The sequence below is a fragment of the Cibotium barometz genome, chromosome 4 (assembly GCF_041138505.1).
Source record: "Cibotium barometz isolate CiBa-2024 chromosome 4, ASM4113850v1, whole genome shotgun sequence".
Classification (NCBI taxonomy): domain Eukaryota; kingdom Viridiplantae; phylum Streptophyta; class Polypodiopsida; order Cyatheales; family Cibotiaceae; genus Cibotium; species Cibotium barometz.
This window is the reverse complement of record NC_141049.1, coordinates 52161884-52181036: the sequence shown is the minus strand read 5'-3', so window position 1 is coordinate 52181036 and position 19153 is coordinate 52161884. Positions and strand designations below refer to the sequence as shown.

The following is a 19153-nucleotide window of genomic DNA, read 5'->3' as shown; positions in this document are numbered from 1 at the left end:
GAGGAAGTCTCTCCCTGATGTTGTAATGTCCCCTCTGTCCTGTGTTGCTCGCTGAATGCCAATCCCCTTGGAGTCTATCTCCTGTATGGTCGGCTCCTCCTGGTCATATACGGATGCCTGCTCGCTCTGAGTCCTAGTGTTCAAGTTCCCTAAAAGGAGAACTTCGTCTAAGCGTGAGAACTCAATGATGTCTACATGATGGAGGGGATAAATCTGCTCTCCCTCCTCTCTAGAATAGCATATAGAGACTTCCTAGGTGGGAAGTAACATACTGCAATGTGTATGCATCTCTCCAATATGACATGTAACCTCACCCAAATAAAGCATGCCTTTGCATCCCTACGGACTATGGTGATCAGGGGGCTGTAGATGTGTCCTGAATAGTACTACCACTTTGTCAGACCAACGTACCCCACCACATGCACATGTGTGCGTCTCCTCACAGTAGTAGGTGGATGCCCACTCATAGCTTGAGATGCGTGGTAGCCCTCTCTCCATGCTCTAGTGGGTCTCTGTGGAGAAGATAATGTCCCTCTCCATAAAAACTTCGTAAGTCCCCCAATGTCCGACCATAGTGTCCCTTTGCGATTCCAAACTGCCGACTCCAAGTGTATGGTCCCACAAACCCCACGTCCCTATTTGGGATGCCACTCTATGATGATGACTTGCCCGTCCTTGTATACTGTCCACTTCGTCGCCTTGCGGGCCTCGTGCACCTTGGACATGTTCACATGTCTGTACTCTACCTGGGTTTGGGTGAGATCATCCCCTAGGTATATCTTCTCACCTCAAAGAGCTATCCATGTGTCCATGAAGGTGTCTCGGCTAGCAAGTCCCGACAATTTCAAGATGAGGGGGATTTCCCGTGAGGTGTCTCATCCCACACGCCATGTGTCCAAACAAGGGTCCCTTCCACTTGGAGTTTCTTGCATAGGGCTAGAGCGTTAGTCTTGGGAGATTCCCCCTCCTTTAGGCTTGTTAACCTCACATGAAGAGCGTGGACCTTCCTCCTCTTCTCCTCTTCCAACGTATCATGTATGATGGGCGTGGGTGTGGGATGTTTCTCACCACTTCTGTCCATTCTTTCTCTACTTCTTGCTTAACCACTGTGGCCCACCCTTTCTCCATCTCCTTCTTTGTGGCTACTAAACCTTCCTGCATTTTGTTTTTTAGGCTTTCAACCTCCGAGGCAAGGGATGGATTTATTTCCCCTTCTTTTATCTATGCTTTACATACATGTAGCTCCTCCTTGAAGACTTAAACTTGTGTTTTCCACTTTCCCACTTTGGCCGCATGGGCTTCATCGAGCTCTTTAAATTCCATATCATATGTATCTTCTTGGCATATCAAGATGCCCTTGATAACTTTCAGCCCATCTTTAGCCCATCCGCCTAGGAGGTGCTTCTCTGACTTTTCCAAGCTTGCGAGCACGTGTTTCTCCACAGTGCAAAGCTAGGTGTGCATAAGTGATATATATATATATATATATATATATATATAAAAGGTGAATTTGAGAATGTTCCTGGATTCATCTAGGTAATACACACACACACCTAGATGAATCCAAGAACATGTCCAAATTCACCTTTTAGGAACGCGCATGTTATATACTCATGGTAGTCAACGCACAAGACTATAACTATCAACTCCATTATGCATAGTATGGACTAGATACTACGACATCCCCACTAATGTCATCAATGCCCAATAGTGGGTATATAACTCTGTATCAAGATATGCTCTTGCTCTCTCTCTCTCTCTCTCTCTCTCTCTCTCTCTCTCTCACACACACACACACACGAGCATATATTCACACAAAGCCCTTCGTACTGAGTTTTTGTCAAACCTCCGAAGATGCATAAAGAGAAGCCTAGCACTAAGGTATATATATATATATATATATATATATATATATAGAGAGAGAGAGAGAGAGAGAGAGCGAGAGAGAGAGACATCTCGTACAAGCAATGACAGTGTGCACATATCCAAACATTAAATGTAGAAGTGACCACACTCCATTAATCTTGGAAAGAGAGAGAGAGAGAGAGAGAGAGAGAGAGAGAGAGAGAGACATCTTGTACAAGCAATGATAGTGTGCACATATCCAAACATTATTATACATAGAAGTGACCACAAGACATTGATGAGAGAGAGAGAGAGAGAGAGAGACATCTCATACAAGCAATGACTGCACATATCCAAACATTAAATGTAGACGTCACCACTACATTGATCTTGGAAATAGATTGATCACTATTAGATCAAATTGTTTGGAAATGTAGTCATTTTTTGTGAAATTGCTTTTGTTTATCATCCCAATTGTTATAGATGTTAAACGATACACTACTGCTTTGAAAGCAGGCCATGAAGATTCCCTCCATTAATCCCATATTTACACACCCCATCTCTTGGCCCCACCATCATGAACACCTTTCCAACTTTCACATAAAGACTCTTGTTAACATTTCACATTCAACATTTTAACATAATGGATGCTATTTGTCCTTCTTGATTGATTTTTTTTGGACTAGGCAAAAAAACGTTCACATTAAGATCTGAATTGATCTAGTCCACCTCTACTACTTGGTCATACCTCTAACTATTCAAGTTTAATATATGCATGATTGGCTACCGTAAAAACTATTCCCTCTTAACAACACACATTCAACTTCTCAAACACTTTATCAACCGATTAATATAATGACAATGTGGAAGAAGTTGTAAAATGGGTTTATCTATGAGGTACATCCTCGACTGAGCTCCACATAGCCTTCCTTTCTTGAGCTATCCACATGCCTAAAAATAGGGCTTAAACACGGACTTCTATTTGAGTTGAACTCGGACACTTGCAGTACATTGTGGTAAAAATGCCAGGGTTCAAGGGTCCGTAAGCTTAAAACAAATTTGCCAAGTAAACGTAGCCATGAGTCATGACTCAAAGATCTGCTAGGAGAACTGACAAGGATCAGTAGCAAAACTTGAGGTACAGAGAATGCGAATATAGCTCACCTTTCTTCATTAGTTAGAGGCTTGCAAGTCAGAAAATATGAGCTTCCAGAAAAAACACACTACTAGTATATGGTAATACACATTGTGGTAAAAATGCCAGGGTCAAGGATTGGGAAGCTTAAAACAAATTTGCCGAGTAAATGCAGGCATGCGTCATGACTCAAAGATCTGCTAGGAGAACTGACAATTTCAAAAAGAGGACCAGTCGCCAAACTTGCAGTACATAGAACGTGAATATAGCTCACCTTTCTTCATTACTTTCAGGCTTGCAAGTCAGAAAATTCGAGCATCCAGAAAACACACACCCCACTGGTATATGGTAATACTTCCAAAAATTACAGGAGTTGCGCACAAAGAGTAAGTGTGGTTAAACTTTGGCATACATTTGCACACGTGACCGCTTGCAGAACTATTATCAAAGTCCACAAACATTGATGTAAAACCCCTCTAGGCATATAGTTGGTGATTACAAGATTGAACAACAGCAAACGACTGATTGATATCACGAAAATGGTACTAGACACTAATACTTCGAAAACCAACTTTGCCTTGACCACACTAAAAGAATGAGCTACCTTTGTGAATAGGAACTGAAAACAAGTTATATGTGATTCTGCTCTTACTAATCAGCCAAATATGCCCTTACTTTGCATCAAATTCAACCAGCTTTGTATCAGTCAAAAGTTTAGTGGTCCCATAATTGCCAACCCCCTTGCATGACCATCTAAATTTGGTTACGGCACAAATTATATCCCCTTACATATCTATAAGCTACCACTGGCAAACCCTCTTTAAGTGACCTACTAGCTAGACTTACAACTATTGCCACCTAGATCTAGTCATAAATGTCTTACAGGCAGGCAGGCAGGTGGGTTTTCGTTCATTTATCTACATGTTCAAAGAAAAGACTAGTTGGTCTCGGCTTAACTTTTCTATCAGCCAATCAAGTACCAAAATTAATAAGCATAGTAGCACCGAAGGTAGCTGGTCATGCTTGCAAAGGTTTTTCTTAATTATAGCTCATGAAAGATTACAAATACTATTTCTCAGAGGGTGCATGCCAGTGAAGCGTTGAAAAAGACAACATTAAGGCTAAAACAAAATACTAACTCTCACCTTTGCTTATATTTTCTGATGTAATATGATTATTCGGACCAGATTCTGCCGAGACCCAGACATGCTGTCATTATTTGCTAAGGTCTTCATGCTCAGAGCATTACCACATGTGAATGACACATCGAAGGCTTTTCCCACCATGCATGAGGTCAAAAGCTTCATTGATTTGAGGGAGTGTCAAGTTGTGAGTGATGTACTCATCCACTTTGATCTCCTAAATAAAAGCAAAGTTATAGAGGGTCAACAAGGGTACTCACAAATGACTGCTCTCACATACTGCATGCACTTAAGGGGACTCAAGCTCTTACCTTGTTTAGATACTTGTCCACAAGTTGTGGAACTTGTGTACGGCTTTTGAAGCCACCGAATGCTGTCCCTTTCCACACTCGTCCAGTTACAAGTTGGAAAGGCCGTGTAGAAATCTCTTGACCAGCAGCTGCAACACCAACTATGACAGAGGTTCCCCATCCCTGTTTGATAGTCCAATCAAAGCACAAAGATACGAAATGAAAATAAGCACCCGTATAATATGCCGGGCTCCAAAAATCCAACATTCACAAAAGCTAATCCGGTGCACCTTATGGCAGCATTCCAAAGCAGCTCGCATAAGCTTAACATTGCCCACGCACTCAAAGCTGTAGTCTACTCCTCCATCTGTCATGTTGACAAGGACCTGCAGCATGTTCAAAGGCATAATAATTATAAGTCAAGGCGTGCCTGCGACGAATGCCACACAAGATAGTTTCTGTAAAGAGCTTGCACAAACTTAGTGGGGACATGTTATGCGTCCCAGCTACAAGTCCTTAACTATTTCAAGAGCATGACTTGGGCCCTTCAAGTCTCACTAACTATAAAACTACCACTCCCAATAGCCTTGATCAATGTGGATGATAACTACAACATCCACCTGACATTCGCCCGCCTCGCCCGCCCATACTCTTGGCAAAAAAGCTGCCACATCCAGCGGCTTCTGCTGCATCCTGGGGTAGTGCAGGCTTTAGAGGCTGCCCAATGTCTTGGCAGGCCCGGACAAGCCACAAATCCTGACTACCTTCAAACAATCAATCCTATGCTATGTCAGAACAATCCTCTGCCTTCAAGGTCCATGATTTGTGGGTCCAAATCCTGCACTTCTGATGCACCATATATTCTGAAGTGTATTGAATAATTGTGGAATGTATGGTCGTCACACGCCACACTTTGGAAGCCAGCAATCACAGAGACTGCTTTGAACTCCACCTATGGATCCTTCGTGCTGTGTTTGCATGGCACAAGAAGTCCACCTCATTGTCATTCAACTGCACTGTTGTATATGTTCCACACTAGATCTCTATTTCTGTCAGTGAAATTTATAGATCAATTACGAGTGGCTGTTAGATGTCCTTCATTGTCATCAAATGCAAATTCGCATAAATTAGGAGGGGTGGTACCCATAGCAGTACTAGAAGTAACAATCAACCAAAAAAGGAAGAAAAACCTTAGCCACCAAGGCTTGGCATATTTTCACCACCTTGGGACACTCATAAGGACAAGGCTACATACAGCTAGACTTCCCCTAAAGTTGGTTTACATCCTCAAGTAAACAAGCACATTTTGCAATGAATCTATCCTCATCCCACTAGCTCCTCCCTGTATCTCCTCCCTGTATTTAACTCAATACAAACACCCTTGCACTGGGGGAGACCTGGGGCTCGTTCAGAGGTAAGACTACTAATCTACTCACATTTTCATCAAGGCATAATAAGATAATGTCGAAAATCATCTTTGCACACGGTCGTAGAATAGTAAAAGGCACAACCCTAGACTACAACAAGCTGTCTTTTCTGTTTAACTTTGTTTACATTGTCGACAAATTAATATCAAAAAACATCTTCGCAACAAAGCTTTCCTGATCACACTACCTCCTCCCTCCATTATACAAAAACCTTGCACCAGGGGAAGCCTACAGCTGCTTACAGAGGCAAGAGACCGCTGGGCTACTCACACTTCAAGGAGCTATGAACAGTTGTAGGATAGAGAAGGGCTATACTCTGTTAGCCTCAAGTTTGTTTACACCCTCAAAAGATATTAAGGATCTGTTGTAACATGCAACCGGTATGAGCGTGTAACGCACAGCAAGGCCTTCTTTATACCTTTATGTTAGTGAGCATGAAGCAATCCACTTTAATCTTTATTCACAGAAGATAGAGCTGTAGAGAGAGAATGTAGAGATGACACCAGATTGGATTCCAATCTACGCACTTAAGGGCCCCTTCTCGCAAGCAAGAGCATTTGCTTTATTGCTTTCGAGAACTTCGTTACAGTGCAGAAAACTTACTAAAGACGGTTGACTGAGGAATGCCAAATGCAAGAACGATGTAGACCAAACGTTGGCCGAACAATCAAATGGATTGAAGACAATTGTGAACCCACTTCAAAAGCCTTGTGCACACCTAGATCTGCTGAGGGAGATGCAAGAATGAAGCCTGACTGCTGCACTAGACTTCAGGATGCCTTGGATTGAAGCACAAGGAAGTGCTTGGCTGCAGATATGTATGCAGTGTGCACAAGCCAAAAGACTTGGGGGCACACATAACTCTGCTATTGTATGACTGCTGAATTATGTGGGAATGAGATGATTTATGCAAGGGACTGAGGGGCTGCTTATATATGATCATTTGATGCTGGTCAGTTTTCTTTACTGCTGTCGCCCTGCTGAATATGCTCACAACTGCAGAAAATAAGCATTAAATGCTGTTAATTGCACACGTGTGAGACTGGGCTGCACCACACCTGCTGCTGGCTGACAGGTGTCTACGCTCTTTAGTAGAGCTGGTATAGGCCATTTGTATGCCCTTTTTGGTGGCCCATAAGCAATGCTCCTATGGCTGGCCTTAGGGCTGGCGTAGAGCCTCGAATCCCCTTGCTAACAAAAGCTTCTACATGCTTGCCATGGAATTCCTATGCTAAGATGACCTACATGAACTCACTGTTCTCCAAGTGGGTTAAGTAGGGCTCACAATGGGGTCATGGCGTACGACAAATAATCCTAAAAGGTACTAATGCTGTACACATGTAGCACTGATGATGAGCCAGTGTGTCACATGGCAGCTCAAAGCATGGGTGCATATGACATCCATTGGCTCATGCATCCATTTGACTCAAATCGTTTACACATATCACGGCTGATCATGCCAAATGAGGGTAAAAAGGTAGCTCCATAGAAATAGCTGGAACTTGTAGGTCTGGAAAAAACTAAATGGAAAAAATAGAAATAAAAAGGCACATTGTGTGTACACCTGACCAATAGCAAATCCAGCATCAACAAATGTAGTATAGATCATGGTTCACCTCTTGTATAGGTTTCTCATAGTCTTTGGGATTGATAAACTCAGTCACTCCGAATTCCTTACCTGCAAGATCACAATACATACGTTCCAGTAAAATGGTTGCAACAAATGGATAAAGCAAGCTTCTCTACCTGCAGCATTAGTTCTTGCAAAACAATTTTAGTCATGACAGCGTAAGGATAACTTTGACAATAGCCTTGCTCTAACATTTTTCCAAAATATGAAAACATGAATGTTTCACAACCCACCAATACTAGCTTTGTTATGGTCAATGTCGACACCGATGATCCGAGAGGCCCCCGCAGCTTTTGCACCTTCAGCAACCTGCATAAGCAGTCTATTGTAACTACTGAAACTCAACAACGAAGAGAAATTCCAACAAAGAGAAATTCCAACGAAGAGGAATTCAACAACGAAGAGCACGTTATGACACCATGGACTGCAAAGCTTCAGACCATTGACTTATCTGCACACAATTTGCATGCTATGATGCCAGTACATGCCCAAGGCCACATAGGACCACTTAGCATTTTATGTTTGATATGAGCAGTATAATGTACTCTTATCCCAAGCAATCAAATCCAGAGAGCAACATTATGCCCGATACCATATATGACAACTTTGGCATACACATTACCGACATCATGAAATCTTACCATAATGTTGGTATCAACTTCACACAAACCAACTTTAGCATCCATGTGCACATACACATATCTAGGAGCAGTTTGAATGGCTTCCATAGTCATGCCTATCTTTCTTCTTTTACCGAGAGCCTAAGAACTGCTTACATGTTTCACGAGCAAAAAAGACTTCCAAAATGTGTAAATCAATGCATTGCGGTAGGAATTGGTAAAAGGCTCATTGCAATAAGCGTGTAAAATAAAACACCTTTCTGACCAACTGACAAGTGCAGAACATTGATATATGTTTTAAATGTTTTTTTTTCCATAAAAAAGGCTGAATCTAATAATCCCCTCCCCTCCACACACCCCCCCCCCACCAAAAAAAAAACATGTGCACGTGGAGCTTTGTTCAATGCTTTAAGTCCCATATAAAGGAAACAAAACTTACAGCAAGGCCCACAGTTCCAAGACCAAAGATGGCCACAATTGAGTTAGGCTCCACTTTGGCAGTATTCCAAACAGCACCTAAACCTGTCAGGATGGAAACCACATGACCCAGCATTCTAAAGAATTACAGATACATGATAAGGGTCATGTCTCCCCCCTTTTTTGAGTAGAATAAGATTCCTTTGCAATTAAACATATCAAAGCTTGCAGACTGAAAATGCTTGAAATTGCCTCTACAATTTTTCAATGTTCACGGCACTAACCTGTGGGTATACCACAACCGAGTAGACATATTTTCTCCAATGGAGCTTGGGGGGATACTTTTGCGACACTAACATCATGCACAACTGTGTATTGACTAAATGTTGATGTACCCATGAAGTGGTAAATTGGTTTTCCCTTGATTGAGAACCGACTCTTAAGATCGTGGAGCATAAGACCAATCCCTGTGGCGGATCTGATTTTCCCACAGAGATTAGTCTTGCCAGACTTACAAAACTTGCATTCCCGGCATTCAGCTTGATAGCAGGGAATAACATGATCACCCGGTTGAACTTCTGTGACTCCTTCACCAACGCTTTCAACAATTCTGCAGCAAAATGGAGCACAGCAAGATGTAATCTTGTTCTTTTTTGCCTGTGACTTGGGAAGAAGAGGATATTACTGCTAGACTCACCCTGCTGCTTCATGGCCAAGTATACAAGGAAACTTGCCTTCCGGATCCTGCAAGGAAGAATGTAGACATCTGTAGCTTGGTAAACTAATCTGAGACAGCCATTTGAGTTGTTGAACATAAACAAAAATAATCTGAGACAAACCAGTCCATCAAGTGTGTATGCATCAGTATGACAAAGAGCTGTGTATGAGATCTTAATGCGAACTTCCCCCTGCTGAGGAGGTGCCACTTCTACATCCTCGATAGACAAGGGTTTCTTTGGTTCCCAAGCAACAGCAGCTGCAAGAAACATCAAAATAAAGACATACGCTCATTCAACACATGCTCATTCCGACTGTTACATGCATGCATCCAAGGAACTGGACTCGTAATGGAAATTTCTAATCAATGGTATTCAGATTCAAGAAATTCAGCTTCATCTTCCATTCCATTACAAACTAGATGGACTGAACAGGGGCTGGCATGTACACGGCCCTTACACCCAATATTTGGAAAAGAAAAACTCGTGCCACTGGCAAGTAAGGTTATTTAATTCTAAAGAGTCGCAGACATTAGCTTGCATTCTGCTTTTGCAATGATACAAGATGCAATCAAAGAAAAACCCTAGATAGACTCTAGATGCCATGTAAGTAAAACCCTAGATGGGAGGAGCCTAGCTGCTGCAGATCTGGAGCTCACAAAAAACAAAAAATCAAAAAAACAAAAAAAAAACCCAACTTAAGTATAAGCAAATAAACATACATGTAACAAGTCAGGGTTTGATGATTTCATCACAGTTGAGAAAGAGATCGCCATAGTAAGAAGAGAGAGAGAGAGAGGTAAGTACTAACCTTTGCAGATGATGACCTGCCCCTGTGTGGAAGCCATCGCTCGACAGAAACAATATTGTGTCAAGAGAAGCCTTTGTGTTGTTCTCTCAAATGATTCATAGAGATAAGCTATAAGCTAACAACTTCCTTGCTTTTTGGTCATTTGGAGATGTCCCCACACACACATGTTTGCTAGATATATGGAAACAAAGGTCTATGAAGCTTATGTTGCCTCTTAGTTCATGGCTAGAGGTCACTTATTAGGTTTCTAATCCATGGATTGAGGCAGCTGACGGGCGCGTAGTTTACTTGGTAGAATGGTTGGGTTTCACGATGGGGACTCAGGTTTAATGCCTAGGGACTACACGACAGATGGAACGCTTGTTTAGCCGATGGTATATATCCACCTTCCAACAAAAAGTCCATGGATTGAGGCCACTAACTATATTTTCATATGTAGGCCTACCGCTTAATCTTCTTTTGAGACCATGTGATTTGTGAAGGAAGAGTGACTAATTTAATTCAAATTAAATTCAAAATAGTGTGAGATGTGACCATTTACAAAACTCTTACATTAACTTTAATTTTAGATGTAGGCCTACTACTTCAATCTCATTTGAGACCATGTGATTTGTGAAGGAAGGGTGACTCTAGTTTAATGCAATTAGTATGACATGTGACCATTTACTAAAGTCTCACGCTAACTTTCAGCTTCTTAATGTTGTAACTGCTTTTCAAAAAATTAATTTCACCATAAATGAGAACAATATTAAAGCCATGATTTTTGGTCCCTTAGAACACTTCCGAAGCATAATAGTGCTAGAATGGTGGGAGAATTTTTTACTAAGTAAAGTGAGGTCTAACATGGTCATAATGTGGGCAAATCATTCCATATAGCATGAAGTTATTGGAGCTCAGAATCTCATTATGCTTATGCTATAAGAACGTCAGTGATATTTATAAGTTTTGGTAAACACTAAGGGCATACAAAGTCAATATCAAAATCATGGTATAGCACAGCACTCCAATCACAATAATCATAGGTGAATAACATAAAAACAACAAACTTATCTCAAGAGGTGTTCAATACCTCTTTCAATGCTTGAAGAATGAAAAAATTATTAATGTCCCTTTGAAATTCTACTTAGCATATGTATCTACACTTGTCAAAAACTCTAGATTGTATGAATTCCTTTGGATCTACTTCTTTCAATGCTTGAAAGAATAAATGTCCCTTTTAAATTAGCATATGTATATACACTCATCAAAAACTCTAGATTGTATCTGTTAACCAATAAAAAAAGTATAGATCGTATCAATTAACCAAAAACTCTAGATTGTACCAGTTAACCATAAAAAAGTTATTTATAACATGATGTATTTCTAAGAGGGTGAGAAACTCATGCAAAAACAATGTTATGCCTATTGAAGAGCACACTCAATTAAGATTTTATGCCTAAAACACAAAGGAGACAATTTGAAAGTTTTATTTATCACATAAATTAGAATGGAAGAGGATAAGGACCCAATGCATGATCATAGTTTAAAAATAGAATGGAATAGAATAAGGACCCAACACATGATCATAGTTTTGAAATGCTCAAAGTTTCCTAATGTTATGCATATTGAAGAGCACACAAAATTAAGATTTTATGCCTAAAACACAAAGGAGGCAATATGAAGGTTTTATTTATCATAAATTATAATGGAAGAGGATAAGGACCCAATGCATGAACATAGTTTAATCGTTCAATAGCTTTGTTAATGTCTATAGTTTCCTAATATTTTGTATCATTGAGTTTGCCTCATTTTGGAAAATAAAACCGCTTACCTTAGCATCAAGCACCACAAGCAAGCATGGAGGAGAGATTATACCAAAACAAGAACAACAATGGGAGGAGAAAAAAGAAAAGAACAGGCACATGTCACATTGTACCATAAAATTTCACAGATTATGAAGAGCCACATTTACTTTTATTTTTTAATGGAGTGCTTCTCACTTTTTATTGAGGGTTTTGTGTCCTTACAACAATGAGGGGCAATGCTCTACACCCTATCTTACATGCATTTTTTTAATAGAAACCTTGGTTGAAGTACACACAAGCAAGGTGGTATATACTCAACTATGCCCACTATGGTTCTCCTTCCATGTGGCAAACCCCCCCAAAGAAAATAAAAAATAAAAAATCCCCATGCATACACACGCACATATGCACACTAAGCTATCGTAAACCCCATAAGGCAAAAAGTAGCAATACAAATTAACACCACCGACTCCTTAAGGTCACAATGGACTTATAGGCAACTAGCAAAGAGCAAGGACATGGCATAGGGGGTATGCCCAAGGTTACATGGTTGTTCCTCTAAAATGGCTTCACACAACCATAGGTCACCTTTCCTTTATAGTTTGATTCACCACTCGTAGCTCTCACAAGGCAAGATATTAAAATGGCATAGGGGCTATGCCCAAGGTTACATGGTTTCTTCTCTAAAATGGCTTCACATGGACCATACGCCATCTTTCCTCTATAGTTTGATGCACCACACTCCTAACTCTCACAAGGTAAGATAGTAACCACTCATTCACTATGATCTCATACAAACCCATGTCACATGGATGGATTCAACACAACTTTCCACAAAGAATGTCTTCATTCAAAATCTTAACTACTGTTATAGACATGTGTCACATATCATAGTGATTAGACTATTCAAATTCATTGCACTATTTGAGAGTAGAGATGGTGAGGGGAAAGGACCTTGCTTTTTAGATACACATTGTATTATGAGATACAAGGGAGGTTACATTTGCATGGCTTAGTGGCGCATGCATGAAAGTGTCGAGAGCTTAGTTTTTTCCAAGAAGAAGGCTAAGAGTGGTGTTTTCTTTGTATGGCAATGTAACAAAATGGGGATTGCATCTATGAAGGCTTGCATTTTTTTAACACTTGGGCAAAGAGAAGCTTGAGCTAGTGGCATTGTGTGGCAGCAAGTCATGCAATCCGCTTCGAGAGATAGGGGTTGCTGGTGCTTGGAGGAGACCATTATGGAGAAGAGGCTATGTTGAAGTATTTAGCAGCAAGGGTCTTGAAGGCTGTATGGAATTTGAGAGTCTTTATTATTTATTTCTCTGTGGAAGTGGGCTTCATGGAAGTGGGAGTATGCGCTAGCATGCAATTCGCATTTCTTGGGTGATGGCTTGAAAACCATAGATCACTAAGGCTATGGGCTTCACAACATGGTGTCCTTTCTTATATTTTATTTTAAATTACAAAAGTGTGGCTCAAGTAGCTTCTAGATTCGAGCCCCATCCTACACATAGAGAGGAAAGGTTGCTACTATGACGTGAAAAATTAACATCTTTCATTTTCAAGTTTTATATATATTTTGGTGGTTTTTGCAATGTGAAAATAAAGTGGAAGCTTGTTCAAGAAGTTTGTGGCACACTTGTAATGGAATGACAGTGTGGCATCTTTGGCCGCTACCTCGACAATGGCTTTTTGCCTTTTAATATTTTATATTTCCAAAGATTTTATTTCATGCACCGATGTGCACAAGCATGCTCTATAAATACTTTGATATGGTTGTTTAGTCTAGTGACGTATTATTTAGTCTAGTGACATAGAAATAAAAGTTGTCCTTATGTCTTGTCTATATGTCTTAGTAACTCTAATAAAATAAGACAGCAAAAACATGCAAAGCTTGTGGATGGCGTGTGAAGGCAAGAACTCTTAACTATTGTAAAGATTATGTTGTACATGTTGGCCCTCTTGGATGCTAGAGTTAGGGTATGGATAGAAAATGAAGCACACACACTCATAGGAAGCAGCATGATTGGGAGCAAGAGTGGGAGAAGTACTTGCATGTATATTAAGTGATAAGAAAAATGAAGTACAAGTATAAGATATAAAGTGTAGTGTCCTTTCACACTAGATGTCCAGGGGGGGAAACCCAATGGGAAAAAGTGCCCCTAGTAAGCCCATGTTCACACATAGCACTACTAATCTGTAAGATCTTTAAGACGCCTTCAAATCCCCCCTTGTAGTGATGTTGTGAACTTGTACAAGGTAGTAGATCACTCCTTGTAGAAGAGTAAGCCTAAAGCTTTATGGAAAGCTTCAAACTTCTCTTGAGGCAACGCCTTGGTAAAAAGATCTACAACATTGTCCTATGTAGGGCAGTAGGTCAAAGTGACCTCCCCTGCATGAAGCCTCTCCCTAACATAGTGATAATTTATCTCTATGTGCTTGGTACGAGCATGGAAAACCGGATTCCATGCCACGGCCATACCACTTCAACTGTCAGTGAGTATGGTGGTGGATGGCTGCTAACACTCACGAAGATCTGCAACAAGTGATCTTCTTAGCCATACACAATCTACCGTAGTAGTGAAGGCTACCTTGAACTCAGCTCCATAGCAGGTACATGTGGCAACAGTAGGTTGCTTTTTACTTAATCACATGATATGCATGAACTGCCCATAAAAATACAATTCCCATTGGTAGATTGCTGAGTGTCATAATCACCAGCCCAGTTTGAATCACTGTATGCATGGAGCTGCAAACTGCTCCCCTAGGATAGAACAATCCAAGATCCAAGGTGCCTCGAAGATAGCAAAAAATGCATTTCATAGCTTGCCAATGCTTTTTCCCTGGGCTCTGCATGAATTTACTTGACTGAGATACACCAAATTGAATATTTAGGCATGTATTACACAAGTATGCATGAATTTTCTCAGTTGGGACTATTGTTAAATCCCTGGCTGGTCAAGTATGCATGAACTTTCTCATACCAAGCTCTTGGAGCTTGTTTTAGACCATAAAGTGCTTTGCGGAGCTTGCACACTTTGCCTTCTTGACCATGCATCACAAATCCAATAGAATGACTTACATAAACTTCTTCCTACAAGTCCCCATTAAGAAACGTTGTTTTTATATCCAATTGAAGCACTTTCCATAGCCAATACAACAACACATCTAATAGTCGTAAGCTAAGAAGTGGGTGCAAAAGTCTCATCATAGTGCCTTTTTGTTGGGCATAATCTTTGGCCACAAGACGGGCCTTGTACCTGTCAATAGCACCATCAATTTTTTCATTTGACTTTGCACACCCATTTTGTGCCAATGGGTTCTTGTGTGGAGGCAAGTCAAACAAATCCCAAGTGTTGTTCTTATGGATAGCATCCACCTCTGATTACATGTCTTCCATCCAAATGCTCATTCTTTTGAGCCTCTTTAAATGAATATGTCTGATCTTCATCACAAATAGTACTCATGCATAATACATTTTCTTGTTCTTGAGAACTTCTAGAGCCAAGCCGTGTCCTCCCAAGTAGAGGAGTTAAAATTTTGCTCTCTTGCAAAGTACGAACCAGCCAACAAGGCACTGTTTTAACTTCTTGCATGGCTGTCCACTCTTCTTGAACAAATTCTTGTATAACATGAGGAGTAATAGGCTGATTTGGGAGTTGGTTTTCAGTACCCACCATAGGCTGTCCAATATGCATTTCGTGCGGTTAGTCTGATGTTCCATCTATGCCCAATGGAATCATCCCCTCAAACATATCTTGTGGACCTTTTTCAAAGTGTTTAAACTCTGCAAAGTGGCTGTGCTAAATTTTCAGCAATACAACATCTCTACTTTCAAAAATCCTTTGACTGTATGGATTGTAGACACGGTATCCCTTGCTACCACTACTGTAGCCCACAAATATGCATTTGGCTGCCTTGTCATCTAACTTGCCTGTAAGCTATGAAGACACATGAGCATATGCAAGGCAACCAAAGATTCTAAGATAATTAACCATAGGTTTCCTATCATACCAAGCGAATACATGGCAGATGCATTTAGGGAATATTGGCAGAAAAAGGCATAAAGAATCAATGTACTTTGCCTTACACACCACAACAAAATGGTGTAATAGAAAGGAAGAACATATCATTGGCAGAAAAAAGGCATAATGCATCAATGTACTTTGCCTTACACACCACAGCAAAATGGTGTAGCAGAAAGGAAGAGCATCTCATTGATGGAGATGGTAAGATGTATGGTTAAGGGCAAGAATCTGCCTCACAAATTTTGGATGTAGGCAATTATGTGTGCTACACATGTTTTGAACAGGTTCCCTATGAAGGCTTTGAAGACCATCACTCCTTTTTAAAGTTTTATTTTCATAATTTAGATTGTTGAGCCTAATGAAATGGTAATAATGTTTTGTTTTCCCTTTGTAGATGAGCTAGAGGAGAAAACACATTTGCACCATTGAAAGTGTGGAGCTTTTTAACAGGAACCCCCTCAATCTGAGCAGAGGGTTTGTACTTTGCAACCTATCTCATTTTTAGATTTAGCAACAAAATGTTGAAAACACATGAAGACTTTAGACTTTGCCCTCAAAGGGTAAACCAAAGCAAATCTCGAATAGTCATCAATGAATGTTACAAAGTATAGATGCTTCCCAAACGATGGTGTCCCCATGGGACCACACACATCACTGTGTATGAGTTATAATTTTGGATAGCCCTTACATATCCATCCTTGGGAAGGCATCTCTATGCATCTTGCCCAAAATGCACCCTTCACATACATGTTTAGGTGGCAGCTTAACATGTAGCATACTTTGCACCATTTTATGCCTTTGGAGCAACATCAAACTCCCAAAATTTACGTCCAAACTAGGCATGGCATAACTTTGCCTCTTGCATGGTAAAAGTATAAGTGGTGGCCAAGCATACATCCTATCCATTCTTCTCATATGTTTCCAAATGATACAAGCCTTGGTACAATGTGCTAGAAGTGACTATAGCATAGTCTTCCTCTCTATTTTTCACTGTGCATCTGTCATCCTCAAAGTTCATAGCGTAGCCTCTTTGAGCAAAAGAGGAGACTGACAGCAAATTCTTCTTGATTCCAGGCACATATAACACATCTTAAATACATAGGTCTAAACCATCTGCAAAGTGTGAGTATAATCTCACCAATGCCTTGTACTGGATACGAAGAATTGTTTGCACATGTGAGCTTCTTCTCTTTTGGGGCAGCCCTCAATGACATGAACAAATCCTTCTTTGATGTAATGTATCTAGAAGCCCATTATGCCCTTCTTCTTGGGCTGATCTACATCATTTTTGCCTTTGTTTGATGGTTGTCTAGAATCAGCCTTGGGTTGATAGACACTCTTTACTTTTCCCTTGCCCTTATCATGTGGGCAACTAAAGCTTGCTCATTGCCATGTGCCATGGAATACTTATTCTTCCGCGTTTTGTTCCTCCTGTAATAGCAAACCAACCAACTCCTCAAACAATAGGGGTTGAGGGTTGCCCCTCAATGACAAGGTGAGAGAAGTGTGAAAGTTGAGGCACGACTCTGGCAATGAATTCAATGTCATGGGATATAAGTTCTTTTTCCGGTACGACTTCATCTATATTGAGCAATTGCTCTATAAGATCCTGGATCTTAGTTAGATGATCAGCCATATTGTGATGTTCTTTCATGTCCAAGTTTTCAAGCTCTTTCTTTAAAAAGGCAACTTTGGCCTCATTCTTGGCCTCATTCTTGGCCTGATGCATGGTCTCCAAGACTTCCCATGCATGCTGTGATGTTTTACATGACTGAATGTGTGGGATAATTGATCTCTTCACTGATAAAGAGATCACTGCCATGGCCTAGGCATCACGTGCATCCCACCTTTTCTACTTCTCCAGAGTGGCAACTATAGGCTGTGCAGATTGCTGAGCACATTACCCTGGAGTGGTAGGTGCAGTCTATAGGATGACATCATTCATCCCTGTTCACATAACCCCAAAGGCTAGCCACAAGCAGAGTTTTTACCATAAAGCTCCCAAGTGAATAGTTGGTGCCATCCAACTTATCCTCCTGAGTGAGTACAGCAAATACATTAGTTGCATTTTGTGCCATGATGACTAAATGCACAAATTGACAACCTTATCTTGAAAGAGCAAACACTTCTATAGGCAAATCCCAAAAGCACCAATGTGTTGTGCTAGGCAACTCAACTGATCCTGTGCAAATGAATTACCCACAAAATGCCTACAAATCGACTTTATACAACAAATCTATGCCAAAACCTATAAAGGGGCCACAATGGTGCTCCTAAATAGAAAAGCCCCAAATTTTCGAATGCAATTGGGCTATAATGTATGCTAATTGCACAAAAATTCAAAAACCCCCAAAGTTTTGTGTGTCCTACAGCTCCAATTTTGTAATTAAGCAAAAATTGTCAAAAACCCCAATATTTACAAATTATATATGCACAACAGGTACAAATGTTGTATATTCAGATACAACAGGTACAATAGGTGTAACAGAAAGTACAGTAGGCACAACAGGGTAGTAGGTGCAATAGACACAATAGGTGCATCAAGAGGTATAGCATATACTGTATAGGCTGTATGGGCTATATGGACTGGTCCAAATCAGTTCAGAGAGTTGTATTGATAGATGTGGCAGAGCGAGGCGAACACATGTGAAGTCATATCTGATTTTAGGGTTGGTCGTACAACTAAAAAATTAGGGTTTTTTGAAAACACCTATAGAATCAAATTCGAAATGGTCTAATGAGTCCCCTGTATGAAGGGTTTGGTCAGATTAAAAGAAAAAACCCTAAGAATAGGCCAAAAAACCCTAAAATGAGCAGATTCAAAAGCTCTGATGCCAAATGTTGACCCTCTTGGATGCTAGAGTTAGGGTATGGATAGCAATGAAACACATACACACTCACAGGAAGCAACACGATTGGGAGCAGGAGTGGGAGAAGTACTTGCATGTATATTAAGTGATAAGAAAAATGAAACAAGTACAAGATATAAAGTGTAGTGTCCTTTCACACTAGATGTCCAAGGGGAAAAACCCAATGGGAAAAAGTTCCCCTGCTAAGCCCATGTTCACACATGGAACTACTAATTTGTAAGATGCCTTAAGTACATAGCTGCTTAAAACTCTTAATAGAGACCGAACCATTTTTAAGTTTGGTTAGCCTAGTGTGCAAACTAGTCACTTATATATAAGACATTTTTTATAATAAGCGACACACAATCATTCCTTTGTAACAATTTACTTGTGAGCTCTCCTTCTTCCCTCTTCTTGCTTGGTTGTATGCTTTTGAATTCTTGGTTGCTTGATGGA

At 40.4% G+C, this 19153-nt stretch overlaps 1 protein-coding gene across 1 annotated transcript; it reads right to left on the bottom strand.

Annotated features, from left to right (window-relative positions):
- Window positions 1-4003: 4003 nt before the first annotated feature.
- On the bottom strand, window positions 4004-10192 carry HOT5 (GroES-like zinc-binding dehydrogenase family protein). The gene is made up of 10 exons (XM_086790758.1): window positions 10034-10192; window positions 9346-9482; window positions 9204-9250; window positions 8791-9116; window positions 8529-8611; window positions 7703-7778; window positions 7456-7517; window positions 4703-4798; window positions 4434-4595; window positions 4004-4339 (listed from the first exon to the last, which is right to left on the bottom strand). The coding sequence occupies exons 1-10, from the start codon at window positions 10068-10070 to the stop codon at window positions 4226-4228; spliced, it is 1140 nt and encodes a 379-aa protein (XP_086646884.1). The 5' UTR covers window positions 10071-10192; the 3' UTR covers window positions 4004-4225.
- Window positions 10193-19153: the final 8961 nt, after the last annotated feature.

What these genes read in the sequence shown, in the direction of transcription:
- HOT5 (XM_086790758.1), bottom strand. Translation starts at nt 10,070, where the DNA reads ATGGCTTCCACACAGGGGCAGGTCATCATCTGCAAAG. An exon ending in CGGTTGTGGTATACCCACAG is followed by an intron (nt 8,612 to 8,790) that starts GTTAGTGCCGTG and finishes CCATCCTGACAG; the next exon opens with GTTTAGGTGCTGTTTGGAAT. An exon ending in ATGAGAAACCTATACAAGAG is followed by an intron (nt 4,799 to 7,455) that starts GTGAACCATGAT and finishes AACATGCTGCAG; the next exon opens with GTCCTTGTCAACATGACAGA.